We start from the raw sequence: 18,300 nt of genomic DNA, 5'->3' as shown, positions 1-18,300 counted from the left end.
TTTATTTTGAAAGAGAGTGCGTGTGTCTGCACGCACATTAGCAAGCAGGGGAGGGGCAAAGGGAAGGAGACAGAAAACCCCAAGCAGGCTCCATGCTGTCAGCGCCAAGAGTGATGTGGAGCTCAAACTCTCAGAACAGAGGGATCATGACCTGAGCCAAAGTCAGACGCTTAACTGAGTCACCCAGGTGCCCTTTCATCTGTGTTTTCATTTTATTTTTATTTTTTATTTTTGAGAGACAGGAAGAGACAGTGCGAGCAGCAGAGGGTCAGAGAGAGAGGGAGACACAGAATCTGAAGCAGGCTCCAGGCTCTGAGCTAGCTGTCAGCATAGAGCCTGATACGGGGCTTGAACCCATGAACTGTGAGATCATGATTTGAGCCAAAGTCAGACGCTTAACCGACTGAGCCACCCAGGCGCCCCTCATCTGTGTTTTCTTAATTGTTTTCAATGAGCACATTATTTCTACTATCCAAAAAAAGCCCCTGTTTTTAATTTTTTAAATGTTTATTTATTTTTGAGAGAGACAGAGACAGAGCATGAGCAGGGGAGAGGCAGAGAGAGAGGGGGACACAGAACACCAAGCAGGCTCCACGCTCTCAGCTGTTGGCACAGAGCCCGACACGGGATTTAAACCCACTGACCATGAGATCACGACCTGACCCTAAGTTAGACGCTTAACCTGAGAAACCAGGCAACCCAACCCCTATTTTTTTAAGTGCTCCTTATTAGTAGTACTTCACGCCTTCATGGGCTGATATAATCCTGGGGAAGATTCTAAGAGCTGGCCCTGAGGGGAGAAAGAAATTGAAGCAAGAGGCAAAAGAATACCAAAGACATATTTCTGAATTATATTCCAATTAGGTGATTTCAGAGATTTATTTACTCCTGCCTCCCCTAAGAGAATGTGTCTTCATTAAGGTACTATGTCTCATTCATTTTTATAACTCAGTATCCAGCATTATGCCTGACATACCATCGGTGCTTAATACAGACTTGTTAAATGATTAAACGTATGAGTGAATGCCACCCAACCAAGAATCAGTATTTTACTACCTCTAGGTTTAATTCCTTTATCTCATCCTGGTATATTTTATTTTATTTTTCCATATCTAATGTAGGAAATTAGCTACCCATTTTTATGCACCAGTTACCTTTGGGTTCTTAGAGACATTAATTAGAGGCACTGGCAGAGACATTTCTGCTTGCAGATTCTCTTGTGTTTCCTTCTTTCCATTACTTCCAACATAATTCTCACTCAGAAACTGTCCTTGACTCTTTTCAATAATGTAAAATGAAGAGTGTTTGCCACATCTTTGAAGAATTTCCAATTTCTTAAGATGACTTTTGCATCATTTCTTTTTCCTTTCCCATCTCCAGATTTATATTTCTCAAGATGTCATTTTGCAATTTTCTTCCCCCTCATAGAAATGTGACTTTAGGTTTTCAGTGCCAAGACCATTATAATTGACAATATCCTTTGCAAAAGAACATTCTGTTCATATGTTAGAGTTGAGGTGAGCCTTGTGCCTAAAATACAACCTAAAAATAAAGCAAAACCTTTTTAGCCAGTACTAGCCTAGACATGTCATCAGGAATGTTAGGAGTATTTCACAATTTCTGAAGGGGTCTTTCTGGTTTCTGACGTCCTTTCTCCCACTTAACATATATACAAATAGCAGATTTTGTGATGGGTGTAAGGTTTGATAGATGGAGGCAGAGGTGAGAGGAAAGACAGAGACCAAGTTATGGAACCAAGAAGGCCTTTATTGGAGTCTGCAATTCCCAGGCGAGGTTCCGTGACTCCGGAGTGGGGAGTCAGGGAAGTCATGCCTGGTATGAGAGAGCAAGGTGTTTTATGGGTGCAAAAGTTCCGGGTTTGAGCTCAGGTGGGCTGATAGCCAAGTAGGGGCATCTTTGGACGGTGGCAGGATTCAATTGGCTGTCCACTTCGGTGGGGTGGGGGATGCTGGAATTCCATGGTGAGACATTTCAGTTTGAGACAGTCCAGATTGGAGAGTGGGGGTCGTCAGTCCCTGGCAGTGCCTGGAACTATTATCTGACCTGCAATAAAATGGCCGCTGGTGCTTTTCAAATGGCTCGGGTCATTCCAGGTTTGCAGGTGGGGGTTGTCAGTGCACGCAGCTCTCCACAGTTGCCTTCCCATGGCAACTCTTACAATGGGTGGCTTAGTTGGTTAAGTGTCCAACTTTGGCTAAGGTCATGATCTCGCGGTTTCTGGGTTCCAGCCCCGCATTGGGTTCTGTGCTAACAGCTCAGAACCTGGAGCCTGTTTCAGATTCTGTTTCTCCCTGTCTCTTTGCCCCTCCCTTGCTCGTACTCTGTCTCTCTCAGTCTCAAAAATAAATAAACATTCAAAAAAAAACTTAAAAAAAAGAGTATGCATTGGAAATGTATGAATTGTTTGTGAAAACCAGATCATGCGCCCTGGATATACTACTCACCTCAAAAGTTTGATTATGCTTCTAACTTTTCGGATTGTCATTTCTACTAGCTTCCCACTCTCTCCTTTCATTAGCAGTATCCAGGGGTATCCTCATAAACTTCTCACATCTCAGTGCTTATTTTCTTCTTTTTTTTAATGTTTACTTATTTTTGAGAGACAAAGAGAGACAGAGAAGGGCAGAGAGAGAGGGAGACACAGAATCCCAAGCAGGCTCCAGCCTCCGAGCTGTCAGCACAGAGCCTGAGGAGAGGCTCAAACCCACAAACCTCGAGATCATGACCTGAGCCAAGGTTGGATGCTCAACCAACTGAGCCACCCAGGTGCCCCTTCTTATTTCTTTTTTAACCCAAGTAGAGCTGGCACACACTGTTACGTCAGTTTCGGGTGTACCACATAGTGATTGACAACTCTACATATCATGCTATGCTCACCACCAGTATGGCTACCATCTGTCACCAGACAACACTGCTACAATTCTGTATTCCCTATGTTGTGCCTTTCCTCCCTGTGACTTAGTCATTCCACACCTAAAGGTTGTACCTTCCACTCCCCGTCACCCATTTTGCCCATCCCCCCATGCCTATCCCCTCTGGCAACTAGTGGTTTGTTCTCTGAATATCTTCTCATTGTTTGTTGGCTGTTTGTGTTTCCTCTTCCATAAAGTGTCAATTCATATCTTTAGTCCATTTTTCTGATAGGGGTTTTTAAAAATCATTGTTATGCATTTATATCTTATGTTTTGTATATTTTCTAGTATTCTGTTTTCAGTTATATGTATTGCAAAGATATTTTCCCAGCTTATGATTTGACTTTTCACATTTAGTACCCTTTATTGAAAATAAGTTTAACATTTTTTAAATTGCTGAATTTATCAGTCTTTTCCTTTATGTTTGTGATTTTAGGGTTCTTTTTTATTTTTCAATGTTTTTTATTTATTTTGAGAGACAGGGACAGACAGCGCCAGCAGGAGAGGGTCAGAGAGACAAGGAGACACAGAATCTGAAGCAGGCTCCAGCTCTGAGCTAGCTGTCAGCACTGAGCCCGACGTGGGGCTCCAACCCACGAACCATGAGATCATGACCCAGGCCGAAGCCGGATGCTTAACCGACTGAGCCACCCAGGCGCCCCTTTAGGGTTTTATTTTAAGAAATCCTTCCTTATCCAAAGTTCTAAACCCTTAAAAATGCAGAGAAACTAGGGGCGCCTGGGTAGCTCAGTCGGTTAAGCATCTGACTCCGGCTCAGGTCACGATCTCATGGTTCATGGGTTCAAGCCCCATGTCAGGCTCTGTGCTGACAGCTAGCTCAGAGCCTGGAGCCTGTCTTCGGATTCTGTGTCTCCCTCTCTCTCTCTGACCCTCTCCTACTCATGCTGTCTCTCTCTCTCTCTCTCTCTCTCAAAAAAAATTAAATTAAAAATAAAAAATAAATAAAATGCAGAGAAACTGGATTTTTCATACATTGTGGGTGGGAATGGTACTGCCCCTCTGGAAATATACATGCAAATACCTTACAATGCAGCAATTATACTTATGAGTATTTATTCCAGAAGACTTATGTTCACACAAAAACCTGTGGACAAACATTTATAACAGCTTTATATGTAATAGACAAAAATTGTAAACAACTCTGTGAAGAAATGTATATTTGGTCTCTGCTCCCAGTTCCTGACCCAGAGTTTATAAATCCCTTGCAATTTCTTAGATAAGAGGAACATCTTTTGTTCTAATGAAGTGACTCTTGGTGGCCTCTTGGGTAGCTTCAGGATGGGGACTGGTCACCAGGAAGACCAAGCCATGATCCATAGCTTAGAACTCTCAGCCCCAATTCCCATCCTTTAGGGAGATTGAGTTAAATTGATCATGCCTACATGATGAAGCCTCCATATAAAATCCTTAAACTATGGGGTTTGGAGAGCTTCCAGATTGTGACACATTAACACTGGAACTCCCCTAAGTCCTGCCCTTAGGATTTTTCCAGATCTTGCCCTGTGTACCTTTTCCTCTAGCTGTTCATCTGTATCCTTTATTACATCCTTTCAGACAGTAAAGAAAAGTAAATGTTTCTATGAGTTCATGAGCTGCTACGGCAAATTATTGAATCTGAGGAGGGGGCTATGGGAATCCCCAATTTATTGTACAGGAGGCCCTGACTTGTGATTGGCATCTGAAGTGGGGGTCAGTCCTGTGGGACTAGCCCTCAACCCATGGGGGTATGTACTAACTCTGGGCAGTTAGTGTCAGAATTACCTGGTGTGAGGGAAGAGCCAACAGTTTGGTGTCAGAAGTGTTGAGTAAAGTAGAAGAAAAAAAGTGTTTTCCCCTAAAACTCAGAAGTCCTTCAACAAGGGAGAGAACAAACTGCGGGACATTCCTACCACAGAATACCAGTGGGCAGTAAAGAGGAGTGCATACTGATACACACCACAATCTGGGTGGATCTCCAGAAAATTACATTGAGAGGTGGAAAGCCAGTCCCAAAAGATTTATATTGTGCAATTTGATTTCTATAAAATTCTTGAAATGACAAAAGTATGGAAATGGAGAACAAATTAATGGTTGCCAGTCAGTGGGGTGGGGAGAGATAGAGAGGGAGGGAGGCAGTTGTAGCTATAAAAGGACAACATAAGGGGGCACCTGGGTGGCCAGTTGGTTAAATGTCAGACTCTTGATTTCAGCTCAAGTTATGATCTTACAGTTCATGAGATTGAGCCCCATGTCATGGGGTTCTGTGCTGACAGAGTGGAGCCTGCTTGTGATTCTCTCTCTCTCTCTCTCTCTCTCTTTCTCTCTCAAAATAAATAAATAAATAAAACTTAAAAAAAGAAGGACAACATAAGGATCCTGGTGTTAAAGTTCTACATCTTGACTATATCGGTATCAGTATCCTGTTTATTGTATGGTAACACAGCCCAGATCAAAGGTCTCCAACGATGTGAGTGTGAATCAGAACCATTTGGGGGAGCTTTTAAATTTACACATACTCTGGTGCCCTGGTGGTTCAGGCAATTAAGCTTCCAACTTCGACTTCCATTCAGGTCATGATCTCATGGTTTGTGGGTTTGAGCCCCACATGGGGCTCTCCACTGAACGGCTCAGAACCTGGAGTCTTTGGATTCTGTCTCTCCCTTTCTCTCTGCCCCTCCTCGTCTCGTGCTCGGTCTCTCTCTCTCTCTCTCTCTCTCTCTCTCTCTCTCAAAAATAAATAAACATTTTAAAAAATTATAAATATACACCCTATATTCCATAGGGGTGGGTAGGAGTGCAGGTATTTTAAAAAAGTTCATAAAATGATTTTTCACTCACACATTCCTGCATGGCCCCAGGGTTGTAGGCCTTTAGAGACATTGGGGTAAGGAAAGGTGAGCAGGAGAGCTCTGTTTTAGGAGAATGGCAAAATGAAGAATTAGACTGGGGTAAATCACGTAGAGGAAACGTTTTAAAGAAACTGCCCCAATATTGCAAACAAGGGATGATGCAGATCATACTGGCTGTGCTGGCCATGGGGACAGGCATCTGTTAGCCAGCACTCCATCCCAGAAAAAGGAGCTAACTCTTTCCATAATTTTAGCTCAATATTGACAATAATCCCAAATCCACAAGTCGATAAAGGATACATTTCCAAGTCTGCAACAAAGTAATTACATGTTCTCATCTCCTGAAATTAGCAGGTGTCTCCACCACACCCGCTTCTGAGTGGTCCGTGCATTTTCCCTGAGGCACAAGTTAGTTCCAGGAGGACCTAATGAGACCTTTATCCATGGCCTTATCTACCCCATCTCTCAAGTTCCCATTTTTTCTGAAAGGTACTTGGAACTCAGATTTCAAGCCACTCATCCTGCTAAACAGGTGCTTTCCCCCTGGTTTTGGCCTTACTTCCCCCCTGCCTGGAGCCCGGAAGGCATACTTATACAGGGGCAAAGCAGGACACTCTGCTGTGCCCTCTCCAGCCACAGCCTCTCACCAGGGAGTGGTCACCTGTCCTGCACACCATTCAAAACCAGGAACCAAGGTGTGGTCTGAGCTCCTTTAAGCACAGGGTTTGGGGGCTCCTGGTGAGACCCCAGAGAAGAGTCCAGAAGAGGAGGATGGGAGGGGGTTGGCCTGCTGGGGGAGGGGGGAGATACCTCCTCTACCTCACTGTCAGCCTTCTGCTTCCAGGTAAGATGGGGCAAGAACAGGGGCAAGATGGGAATGCGTTCTGGATAAAATCCAGAAACCCTCTCACTTTTCAGAACTAGAGAGCATCTAAAATAGCAGGGTTAAACATTTCTTTTCTCTGTAGTATCTATGTTTTGGCTTCCTTGGGATCTGATGAAAAACCCATTTCGCTGATTAGTACACACAACCCCTCTCTCATTTGCCTACCTAGGCACCTACTAAACTATTTGTCCTTCCATTTACCACCTTTTCAAATCCCACCCCTTTATAGTGTCCAACTTTTCCTTTCTACCAAGGCATAGTAACTACGAACAGGTAATTTGGGTCCTATTGGCAATAACATAGCTCCTTCCCCATCTGACTCAGGAAGATATTGCAGAGGAGGTCATGTGGAGGGGAAACGGCAACATTTTCTTCCCCTGGGATATGTTTCTCCTTGGTTTGGAGATGTACCTTATGAGTAGCTGATATGGGGAGGCAATGGACGAGGCATGAGAAAGAAGTTCCTGGTCTGTAGTTACAGGAATAACCACAGTCATCTGGGGCTGGGATGCGGGTGAACAGGGCTGAAGGGCTTTTACATTTCATTGTACATCTCCACCAAGCACACGGCAGATGATCAATGAAATTGTCTCAAAGTGGTGATGATGAAAATGGCTCCCACAGATCTTGGGAGGAAGTCACCGAATTTGAGAAGGCCACAGAGCACAGCACATAGTAGGTAGTTGATAAATTCACATTAGTGCAACATTAAGTCCCCACATATTTTACATCACACTCATGATGTACTCATGATTTAGTTCTTTCTAAACTTTTCCTTCCAGGAAATAGGAAAATGTAAAAGTGGGGAGAGGAAATTAAGAAACAAAAGTCTAGGGAAATTTTGTTCTATGAGAATGAACCATAATAGAGCTAGAAAGAAAAATGTATGGTCAGACAAAAGCCAAAACTTCAGGGTTGGGGCAACGGATGGAATAGGACTCCCCAGAGAGGCTGTTTGCATATGAATTTGAGTAGGCTTTATATGGGAGCAAAGCACAGGAAGAAGGGCTGAGCCCCAGGTCTAGCTCACCACATCAACCTCCACTATTTGCCTACCAGACCAGCCCATCCTCCCCAGACCTGGCAGGAAGGGCTTGACTTTGCAAGTCTTGGCCCAGAATGAGGGGCTCACGTGCCTCAACCCATGTCCACATTTTCTTTCTCTGCAGAGGGGTTCTCAGGCCTCAGCCCTGGTACTCCTCTCACTTAAGAAACACAAAAGCCCTATTCCCACCTCATGGGGTCTCTGCTCTCTACAGGAAGGTCAAACACTTTCACCATCAACTGCTCAGGCTTTGACCAGCATGGGGTGGGCCCTGCTGTCTTCCAGACTATATTTAACCAGAAGGACTTCCATCCAGTCATGAACGATAGCATTCCCACTCAAGTCAACATCTCCTTCACTTTGTCTGCCATCCTGGACGTGGTGAGTTCTATACTCTTTCCATAGGCTGCTAGTAGGGAATAAGGAGTCTTCAAGGCTGGTAACCCAACCTTGCACTGGTCTAGTGGTGGGCAATCAGTCCTCAAATGCCCTACAGTTTAGATGTCCATCCTATGGGTTGGAGAGACATGAAGGGGAACAGTGCAGTGACATTTCTGCAGGGAACATTTGTCCTGAGTTCTGCCTGTATAGGCAGATAAGAAAATATATTTCCAATGGGCCTTATGCTGATTTTTTCCCCCTACATTTGCCATGCAACCTGCATTTTTTGGACCTACCTTTCGAGACCAGTGACTGAAAGCTGACACATGGGACCATGTAGGAAACAGAGACAAGAGATGGACTGGGACCTGATCTCAGGGCATTAATCATTCTGAATGGGGACTTTTTTTTGTCAGGATGCACAACTTCAACTGCTGACATCATTTCTGTGGTTACAGTTGGTATGTAAGTCCAGCTTTGTTCTCTTTTCTTTCTTTCCTTTTATTCTGGCCTTGTTTGCAAAAATCACATTTGTTGAAATTGTCAGTGCCAGAGGGAATAGATAAATCCAACCAAAATTGGGCCCATTCTGATGACAAATAGCTTTCTGAGCTGCCAAAGAACATTGAAAGACATTAATGGAAAATATAGGAAGAAGAAGAGTGGTGGTGCAGTAAACTTCAGGGCCCAAAGGTATCTAGCACCCAGCTTAAGATTTCCCTTGAGTATGTGTTGGGGGGGGGTGTGTGCTTGGGTGGTTCAGTTGGGTTTAGTTGGTTAAGCATCCGATGTCAGCTCAGGTCCTGATCTCACAGTTTGGTTCATGAGCTCAAGCCCCACACCAGGCTCCACACTCTCTCTCCCTCTCTCTCTGCCCTTCGCTCACTCAAGCTCGCGTGCTCTCTCTCTCTCAAAAATAAAAAAATAAATAAAGATTTCCCTTGAGTAGGAAGTGAAAGGCCAATAAGACTTTGTTAGCTAGAGAAGGGGGAACTTATCACCAGGAAGAGAAGAGGAATCAGAATTGAAAAGAAATGAAGTTTAAAAGAAAAAGCAACCTGCATAACAATGTGCAAAGTATGAGTTTATCTGGGTAAATAAAAATGAATGCTGGAATATGTATTAATTTATTTTCTAGAAAGACACCCCAGAAACTGTTAAAAAGAAGACGGAGTTGGGGATATGGAGTGAATTGAGAAAGAAGAAGCTTGTTTTTTATATTATACTTCTGGAATGGTTAAAATCTTATCCTATGCCTGTAGTACATAAATTTAGGGGGAAAAATACGTACATATGAACATAGATATTTAAGGGAATGGAAGAGTAGATACTGACATAAACTAGCTCCAGGTATCATCCATAACCAGCCTTCTGTTCTCTATGCTCTAGATCTGGACTAACCCATTCATCAGCTGGGATCCAGAAAAATGTGGTGCTATCAGTAAACTCACTGTGACAATTGAGAACCTGTGGCTACCAGACATCTTCATTGTGGAATCGTGGGTACCGGGGCTAAGGAATACTAGAGCAGAGATCCTTCTGCAAAGAGCAGACCAAGGCAGTGTAGGGCAAACCAGTTCAGGGAGACCACAAAACTTATTTCAGAGAGGAGCACAATCACGGCTCACCAACTTCTCCCACAAAAATGAAAAAGTGGTAGGCAGGAAAGATGGTGAAGTGGCCACAATGAGCAACGTCAGGAAGCCCCACCTTAAGAGAAAAACTTAAGCTGGGGTGCTTGGATGGCTCAATCAGTTAAGCGTTTCACTCTTGATTTTGGCTATGGTCATGATCCTGGGGTTATGGGATCAAGCCCCATGTTGGGCTCCATGCTGAGCATGGAGTCTATTCTAAAAATGAGAGAGAGAGACTCTCCCCTTCTGTCACTTAGCACAGATGTGGATCAGACCCCGGAAGGCCTCTCTACATATGTGACTAATGACGGTCACATCGTGTATAATAAACCAATGCGGGTGACCAGCATCTGTAACCTGACATCTTCTACTTCCCCTTTGACCAGCAGAACTGCACACTCACCTTCAGCTCTTTCCTCTACACAGGTGAGTTGCAGTGAGGATTCTGGGATAGGGTAAAACGAGATCAACCAGTGAGACAACAAAACAGCACACACAGGCAAATTTATTCTTTGTAATGCCTAAATAGGGGAGTGTGGGCGTGGGTGGGTGGGGGTGTTAAACTTAAGAGGAGATAAGACTTCTGAGAAAGCCCAAAATTGAAAAGAGGCAACTGAGGAGTGAGGAAACCATGTTATGGGGCAACCGGAAAGAGTTGTTAAACCAGTTTTCTAGTTCATCTCTCTGAGCCCTGCACAGAGCAGGTGCTAAACAGAGTGTTAATGAATGTTTGCCTCCCTTGCAGTGGAAAACATGGTGCTAGGCATGGAAAAGGAAATGTGGGAGATAGCAGACATGTCACGTGACATCGTCCGCACACAAGGGGAATGGGAGTTCCTGGGCATCGACAAGGCCACCCCAAAGATGTCTGTGGGCTCCAGTCTTTTTTACCAGATCATGTTCTACGTAAGCCCAGAGACTGTGAGATGTGTCTGCCCCCCTTACCTCCCTCATCAGACTCTCCCAAGTCCCTCAAACAACCTCCCTTTCTGAGCCTGCTAGCACTGGCATAAGTTTTCTTTGGTAGATATGGAGAAGTTTTTTTAGTCATGTGAAAGCTGCTTCTCATCCAGCCCCAGAAAAAGCCCCTGTTGGGTTGAGATCATTAAGGAAGGAAGGGTCTGGAATCACCCCTGTTTCCCCTCAGCCCTAGCTTCACCTGGTTCTCTTCTCTCTCCTCCCCCCAGGTGGCCATCAGGCGCAGGCCCAGCCTCTACGTCATAAGCCTTTTGGTCCCCAGTAGCTTTCTGATTTCCATTGACGCCCTCAGCTTCTACCTGCCTCCAGAAAGCAAGAATCGTGCCCCACTCAAGATAACACTTTTACTGGGCTACAATGTCTTCCTGCTCATGACGAATAAATTACTTCCTGCTAGTGGCACCTTCCTCATCAGTATGCCTACCTCCTCACTGTTGGAAAGTAGCAGGGGTGGGGCGGGGGGGGAGGAGGCAGGTTAGACAGGTGCACCGGCTAGACGTGCCAAGGCAGCTAAGGCAGAAAAGAAAAAGCAGTCGTCTCAGAAAGGGCTCTTTGTGTGAGACAGAGAAAAGGGGGAATTGGTGGTTCTTCTGGGCCTCAATCATGCATGATCCTTACCCCTATCCCAGGTGTCTACTTTGCCCTATGTCTGTCCCTGATGGTGGTCAGCCTGCTGGAGACCATCTTCATCACCTACCTGCTGTACATGGCCACCACCCAGCCCCCACCCATGCCTCAGTGGCTCTACTCTCTGCTCCTCCACTGCACCAGCCCATGGAAGTCCTGCCCCACTGCACTCTGGAAGGAGAATACAGGCCCAGGCCTCATGCCCACTCACCTGCCTGGTAAGGAAAGTCTGCATAACCATACTCTCTACACTGGGTATAGCATTCCCAGTCCCCACTTCCCCAATCCTGTCTCCTTCCCCCTTCAGAGCTGAGTCTCTGTCTTCTCCACAGAACTGAAGGAGCCAGGGCAGCTGGTAGACATGGAGCTGGGGTCCAGAGAGGCAGGGCTGAATGGGGGCTCAGGACTGACAAGCACCCAGCTAGCTGACCTGTGGGTGCAGTTCAGCCGCATGATGGACACCTTCCTCTTCTGCCTCTATCTGATCTTCTTGGCCTCCTCCATTATCACGGCCATCATCCTCTGGAATACCTAGGAGCTGAATTCTAATGGTGCAAGAGCAACCCAGTGTTCAGGTTTTCTCAGCTTCAATTGACCATCCCAGGCCCATTCCTGTTCCAATTTGCATACACAGTCCCAAATATGCCAGGATCCCGGCTCCGGGGCTTCAATAGAACCTCTGCAGACTCTCTTTGAGGGCTATATTTCTAAAACATAATGAATTCAGAATATACATGTTTATGTTAAAAATAGAATTGTCACTGGAAATGAATGGTTTTATAATAACTCATTGACTGGAATAGAGAAAAGGGGTTAAATCTCTTTTTAAATATAGGCTAACATAGTAATTTATTCTTTATTGAGCACCTACCATGTGCTAGGCACTGTTCTGAGTGCTGCGGATACAGCAGTGAGCCAAACTGACAACAATCTCTGCCCTCACGGAACTTAAATTGAGGGTGGGTGGAGACTGACGATAAAGAAGATAAATATGTGAAATATAGAGTATGTGCTAAGTGCCAAGGGGGGGAAGCAAATTAAGGAAGGAAGAATGGGAAATAGGGAAGGAGATTGCAAGTTTAAGTGGGTGGCCAGGGGAGGCTTCATGAAAACTTCCTGCCTGGCTGATTCCTATGCGTTATTCCACAATAGAACCAGGTGGAGTACTGGTGGTTCTCTAAACAAATGTCCCTTGACAAATGGAGACTTGAGGATGACTCAAACACAGCTCTGTCCTCAAAGGGCTTGTGGCCCAGCTGGAGAAATAAAATGCACATGTGAAATAATTTCAATTAAGTATAGAATGTGTTTTTAAAGTTTTGGTGAGTGCCATTAAAAAGAAACTGCTGTAGAGACGCCTGGCTGGCTCAGTCAGTTAAGTGTCCGATTCTCGGTATTAACTCAAGTCATGATCTTGCAGTTTGTGAAATCGAGCCCCACATCGGACTCTGTGCTGACAGTGTGGAGCCTGCTTGGAATTCTCTCTCTCTCCCTCTGTCTCTGCCCCTCCCCTGTTTGCATACATGCTCTCTCTCAAAATAAGTAAATCAACTTAAAAAAAGAAATAAAGATTAAAAAAGAGAAAGAAACTGCTGTAAAATTCAGAGGAGAAAGGATTCTTCTAGCCGGAGCAATGGCTCTTGATCCTGTCTGCACATTAGAATCATCTGAAGAGACTTTTAAATAATCCTAGCCCCAGGCCTTCTCCCAGACCAATGAAATCAGAACCTTTGTTGTGGGCCCTGGATTTAGTGTACTTGAAAGCTCCCCATGAGACTGATACACAGCCAGAGTTGAAACCACTGAGGTAGTGGAGGAGGCAGTGTTGACTTGGGCTCTGAAGGATGAGTAATATATGAACGGATGGAGGGCTTGCTGGGACTGTCTAATCACAATACACCTCTGGAGTTACATGTGGGCAGAATCAGGTTGGGCCTCAGGGGCCCAGGTGTTTGTGCAGCAGTAGTTGAATGGTGGGATCCAAGCAGAATCATACACACTCATTCTTATGGTACTCAGATGGCTCAAGTGTCCATACACACACACACACACACAAACAACTCATAAAATAATCTACCAGAAATAGCCCCACATTAGAATGAGAATGGTGCAGGCGCTTGGGGAAAAAACTCAGCATCTCCTCAAAATGTTGAACATAGGATTACCCTATAACCCAGCAATTCCACTCCTAGATACATGCCCAAAAGAAATGAAAACATATGTTCACATAAGAACTTGTACACAATGTTCATAGCAACATTATTCAAAATAGCTAAAACAACCCAAATGTCTTATTAACTGATAAATAAAGTTTCATATATCCACACAATGGAATATTATTTGGTTATAAAAAGAAATGAAGCACTCAAACATGTTACAACATGGATACACCTTGAAATAAGGAAAAGTCAGTCACAAAAGACCACATATTATCTAATCCCACTTACATGAAATGTCCACAATATGCTAATCTATAGAGACAGGAAAGAGATTAGTGGTTGCTAGGACGTGGTGGAGAAAGGGGCAGGTGAACAAGGAATGACACTAATTGGTATAGTATTTCTTTGGAGGATGATAAAAATGTCCTAAAAGTAAACTGGTGATGACTGCATAACTCCATAAATATACTAAAAACCATTGAACTGTATACTTTAAATAAGTGAATTTGATGGTATGTAAATTATATATCAATAAAGTTGTTAAACCATAACATAAAATAAATAACCCCACCATAAAACTCTCTGTGCCCATCACTTCCCTCCTTCTTACTCTCTCATTCCTCTGCTCCGTGCCGTCATCTCCCTGACTCTGACTCCTGGCTCTGTATATTCAGTTTTCATCAATGTCTGTCCCTGATCCTCCTCCACCATCATATGACTCACCAGGAGCCCATGGACTGCAGCTCCCCACTCATGACTCCCATGTCAGCTCTGCATGCTTCCTTTAGTTGGAAATCACCCACAATTTCAAGTTAGACAGTTTCCACCATCTCTAACTATATGAAACATTCACCAGTCAGATCAGTTCAGAGATCCTTGATAGGAGATGGAAATTGAGATATTATACCTAACTAAGATAAGTAGTTCCCAGAACATTGGACTATTTCCCATGAAGGAGCTTGGGGGAGTGCAATGAAGAACAGCAGCCCTGTTTCACTTTCTGCAATTAAAGATGAAAACACAAGGCTGGGGTAGCTGATAAATAACCCCTGCTGGTCAGCTGGCAGGTGCAGCTCCTGTACCCAGGGCATGCCATCAGGCTCAAACAAGAGCTTCTGCCTCTATGGACCATCTAGTCATCTCGTCCCCAGAACAGCAACATGGAATGCATGAAACAAGTAAAGCATTCATGCATTTGTTTATTCAATCTTTACAAAGTGTTTATTTACATAATAGATATTTTATCTAAGTATTGGGGATAAACAAGACAGACAGGAGAAGGTTAATCTTCTAAAGTAACAAACTGATGATTTCATGTACTGATAATTGCTCTGAAGAAAATAGAGTAAAATAGGACAGAGAGGGACACACAGATTAACAGGATGTTCTAGGAAGGCCTCTCTGAGAAAGTGACACCTGTGCTAGCTGAGAAATAGATGATCACATAATGAGGAGATGTGTCCTGGCATCCACATGGATGTATTCCTAAGGGGAGGTTGGGATGAAATGGGCACTGCATTTATAGAAGTAGATCTGGGTAGCCAGGATCTTTGAACGAGCAAGGTGAGAAATTGGAAAGAGAGTCCCATCTTTATTATTTTGATGCTATTGTATAATATTTAGGAATTGTGAGGGTAAACATTTATAATCCACTCAAAGGGTTTAGAACAGAATCGTTCAAATGATTTTGATCACAGAAACTATTTTACTCACCCATGCACACTTCATTCCTCAAAAAAAGAATTGGTTGTAATATAAATTTTAAAAGGAACAAAATTAAAAGGTGCAGAAAAGTTATTGCTAGAATTATTTACTATATACATAATATATACCAGATAAGAGACTATGAGTTTACCTATTAATTATAAAACAATGTCCTATAAACTTTAAAATAGGCAATACTTTTACAACTCTTGTCTTGATATTGTATTACAAGTTATTTAACAAACTTCTAGTCTCTGAAAGAACATCACCAATGCAGTGTCACTACACAGGCAGATTTGTATATACCCACTTTAACAATAAGACAGATACCTAAAACACAAACCTAAATGACTTAATGCAAATGCATCACAATACCCTGAAGTGGGTAATCAAAGAACCACGTGATGTTGAATAGACATGAAACAAAGCTAGCAGTTTATTAAAGAGCATAAATAGCAACTCGACCACCTCAGATCAATGCTGCTGATAAAAAGTCCTGGATAGTGAGAGAATTCCAACAGTCCACATGTTTGCTTTCAGAAGGGAGCTTTGCGATCCTGCAGCCTGCAGGATCTCAGTTGAATGCCAAATCTGAATCTTGAGAATATCGAGTAATGTGAACTTTTAGATTACAAATGCCTAATTTTTCACAATCCTGAATTAGCAGGTCCTTAGTGATGGGCAAAGCTGAAAGAAAGATGTGAGGAAAAGAATTTGTGTCTGTTGGCCCTTTGGGAGGTCCATACTGCCCTCTAGCGAGGATCCTACTCAGACCCTTCTGAGATCCTTGGTGACCTTAGGATATAAGCAAAAGAGCATACTTTGCAGAGTGTACCTACATTATCTATACTTTCCTCACTAAAATTTGGACAAACGTATAAGATGACTTGTAAAATCATTCATGTGAACAGACATATAAAAACCTATAAATAAAATTACATTCAAACACTTAATGAATTGCCTTTATTAAAAAGTTATATGAAAAGAAACATGAAATTTGCAACAAAAAAAACCACATCAACACACACCTGTGATTTTCATCATAGACCAACTGTTGAAGTTGACAAGTTGATGAACTATTATTCCACCTGTCCTTGTTGAGTAAGCACTCTGCTTGTTTGAATATTAATGAGTCTGAAGTGAAATAGAGATGTGGCAGCTTCTACAGTTTTCATAAAAGGTTGTTAGTTTAGGCCTTTCCTTGGTTTGGACATAGAAAAATTATTTTAATAATAAAAGCCATCACTGGAGCACCTGGGTGGCTCAGTTGGTTAAGCACCTGACTTTTTTTTTAATTTACATCCAAGTTAGTTACCATATAGTGCAATAATGATTTCAGGATCAGAATCCACTGATTCATCCCCCACATATAACACCCAGCGCTCATCCCAACAAGTGTCCTCCTTATTGCCTCTTCCCTATTTAGCCCATCCCTCCACCCACAACCCCTCCAGCACCCTTAGTTTAATCTCTATATTTAAGAGCCTCAGGGGGCGCCTGGGTGGCTCAGTCGGTTAAGTGTCAGGCTTTGGCTCAGGTCATGATCTCATGGTTTGTGGGTTTGAGCCTTGCGTCGGGCTCTGTGCTGACAGCTAGCTCAGAGCCTGGAGCTTGCTTCAGATTGTGTCTCCTTCTCTCTCTGACCCTCCCCTGCTCACTCTGTCTCTGTCTCTCAAAAATAAATAAAAACCATAAAAAAAAATTTAAGAGCCTCATATGTTTTGTCTCCTCCCTGTTTTTATATTATTTTTGCTTCCCTTCCCTTATGTTCATCTGTTTTCTATCTTAAATTCCGTGTAGGAGTGTGAAGTCATGATATTTGTCTTCCTCTGACTAATTTCCCTTAGGATAACAACACTCTAGTTCCATCCACATTGTTGCAAATGGCAAGATTTCATTTTTTTAATTGCCAAATAATACTCCATTGTATGTATGTATATATATATATATATACCACATCTTCTTTACTCATTCATCAGTCGATGGACATTCGGGCTCTTTCCATACTTTGGCTATTGTTGATAGTGCTGCTATAAACATTGGGGTGCAAGGGCTCCTTTGAAACAGTACACCTGTATCCCTTGGATAAACACCTAGTAGTGCAATTGCTGGGTCATAGGGTAATTCTATTTTTAATTCTTTGAGGAACCTTCATACTGTTTTCCGCAGTGGCTACACCAGTATGCATTCCCACCAGCAGTGCAAAAGAGATCCTCTTTCTCCACATCCTCACCAACATCTGTCATTGCCAGAGTTGTTAATGTCAGCCATTCTGACTGGTATGAGGTGGTATCTCATTATGGTTTTGATTTGTATTTCCATGATGATGAGTGATGTTGAACATTTTTTCATGTGTCTGTTAGCTATCTGGATGTCTTCTTTGGAAAAGTGTCTATTCGTGTCTTTCAAGTGCCCGACTCTCTATTTCAGCTTAGGTCATAATCTCATGGTTCCTAAGATTAAGTCCTGTGTCTGTCCCTGCACTGACAGTGCAGAGCCTGCTTGGGATTCTCTCTCTGCTTCTCTCTGTGCCCCTCCCCTGCTCACACTTAGTCTCAGTCTCTCTCTCTCTCTCTCTCTCAAAATAAATTAAAAAAAACATGTTTAGAAATTCTTTAAAAAATTATAGCCATCACTTAGTGAGTACTTTGTATATGCCAAGTCTATCACATCCATTATCTCGTTTTATCCTCACAACACTTCTGGGAGGTAGATGTTAACATTATTCCCAGTTTGCAGATAAGGATACCAAGGTAGAAGGAAGTTAGGATCATCCCCAGGATCACACAGCAAGTAAATGATAGAACCATTTTGAACCCAATTGTGTCTAATTCTTAATCCTATCTTTTAACACATGTAGGCCATTGCCAAAAAATGCAGAAATAATAATTCTTGAATATTAGAAACTAAGCATTAGACTCTGAAACCAGAATGATCTCCACCAAAGAAGTCGTCCTACTCAATCTATTCGATAACTCTTAGCCTCTGGTGTCAGTCTTCACTGTAGCCACCCCCAGTGTTTGGACTTTTCACAGCTCTTATGATTTCCTGGTCTCTCACTGGGACACTTAGAAACTGGTTGTTCACACACACAAAAGAATGCA

At 43.1% G+C, this 18,300-nt stretch overlaps 1 protein-coding gene across 1 annotated transcript; it reads left to right on the top strand.

The window, feature by feature from the left end:
* Positions 1-6,553: 6,553 nt before the first annotated feature.
* LOC115292730 (5-hydroxytryptamine receptor 3C-like) lies at positions 6,554-11,868 on the top strand. Its single transcript, XM_029940763.1, is given in 10 exon segments — positions 6,554-6,626; positions 7,928-8,094; positions 8,511-8,555; positions 9,484-9,593; positions 9,986-10,083; positions 10,086-10,154; positions 10,474-10,634; positions 10,916-11,120; positions 11,336-11,551; positions 11,666-11,868. Coding segments are annotated over 10 exon segments (1,347 nt in total).
* The last annotated feature ends 6,432 nt before the right edge of the window (positions 11,869-18,300 follow it).

The sequence above is a fragment of the Suricata suricatta genome, chromosome 5 (assembly GCF_006229205.1).
Source record: "Suricata suricatta isolate VVHF042 chromosome 5, meerkat_22Aug2017_6uvM2_HiC, whole genome shotgun sequence".
Lineage (NCBI taxonomy): Eukaryota > Metazoa > Chordata > Mammalia > Carnivora > Herpestidae > Suricata > Suricata suricatta.
This window is presented reverse-complemented; position numbering and strand designations above follow the sequence as displayed.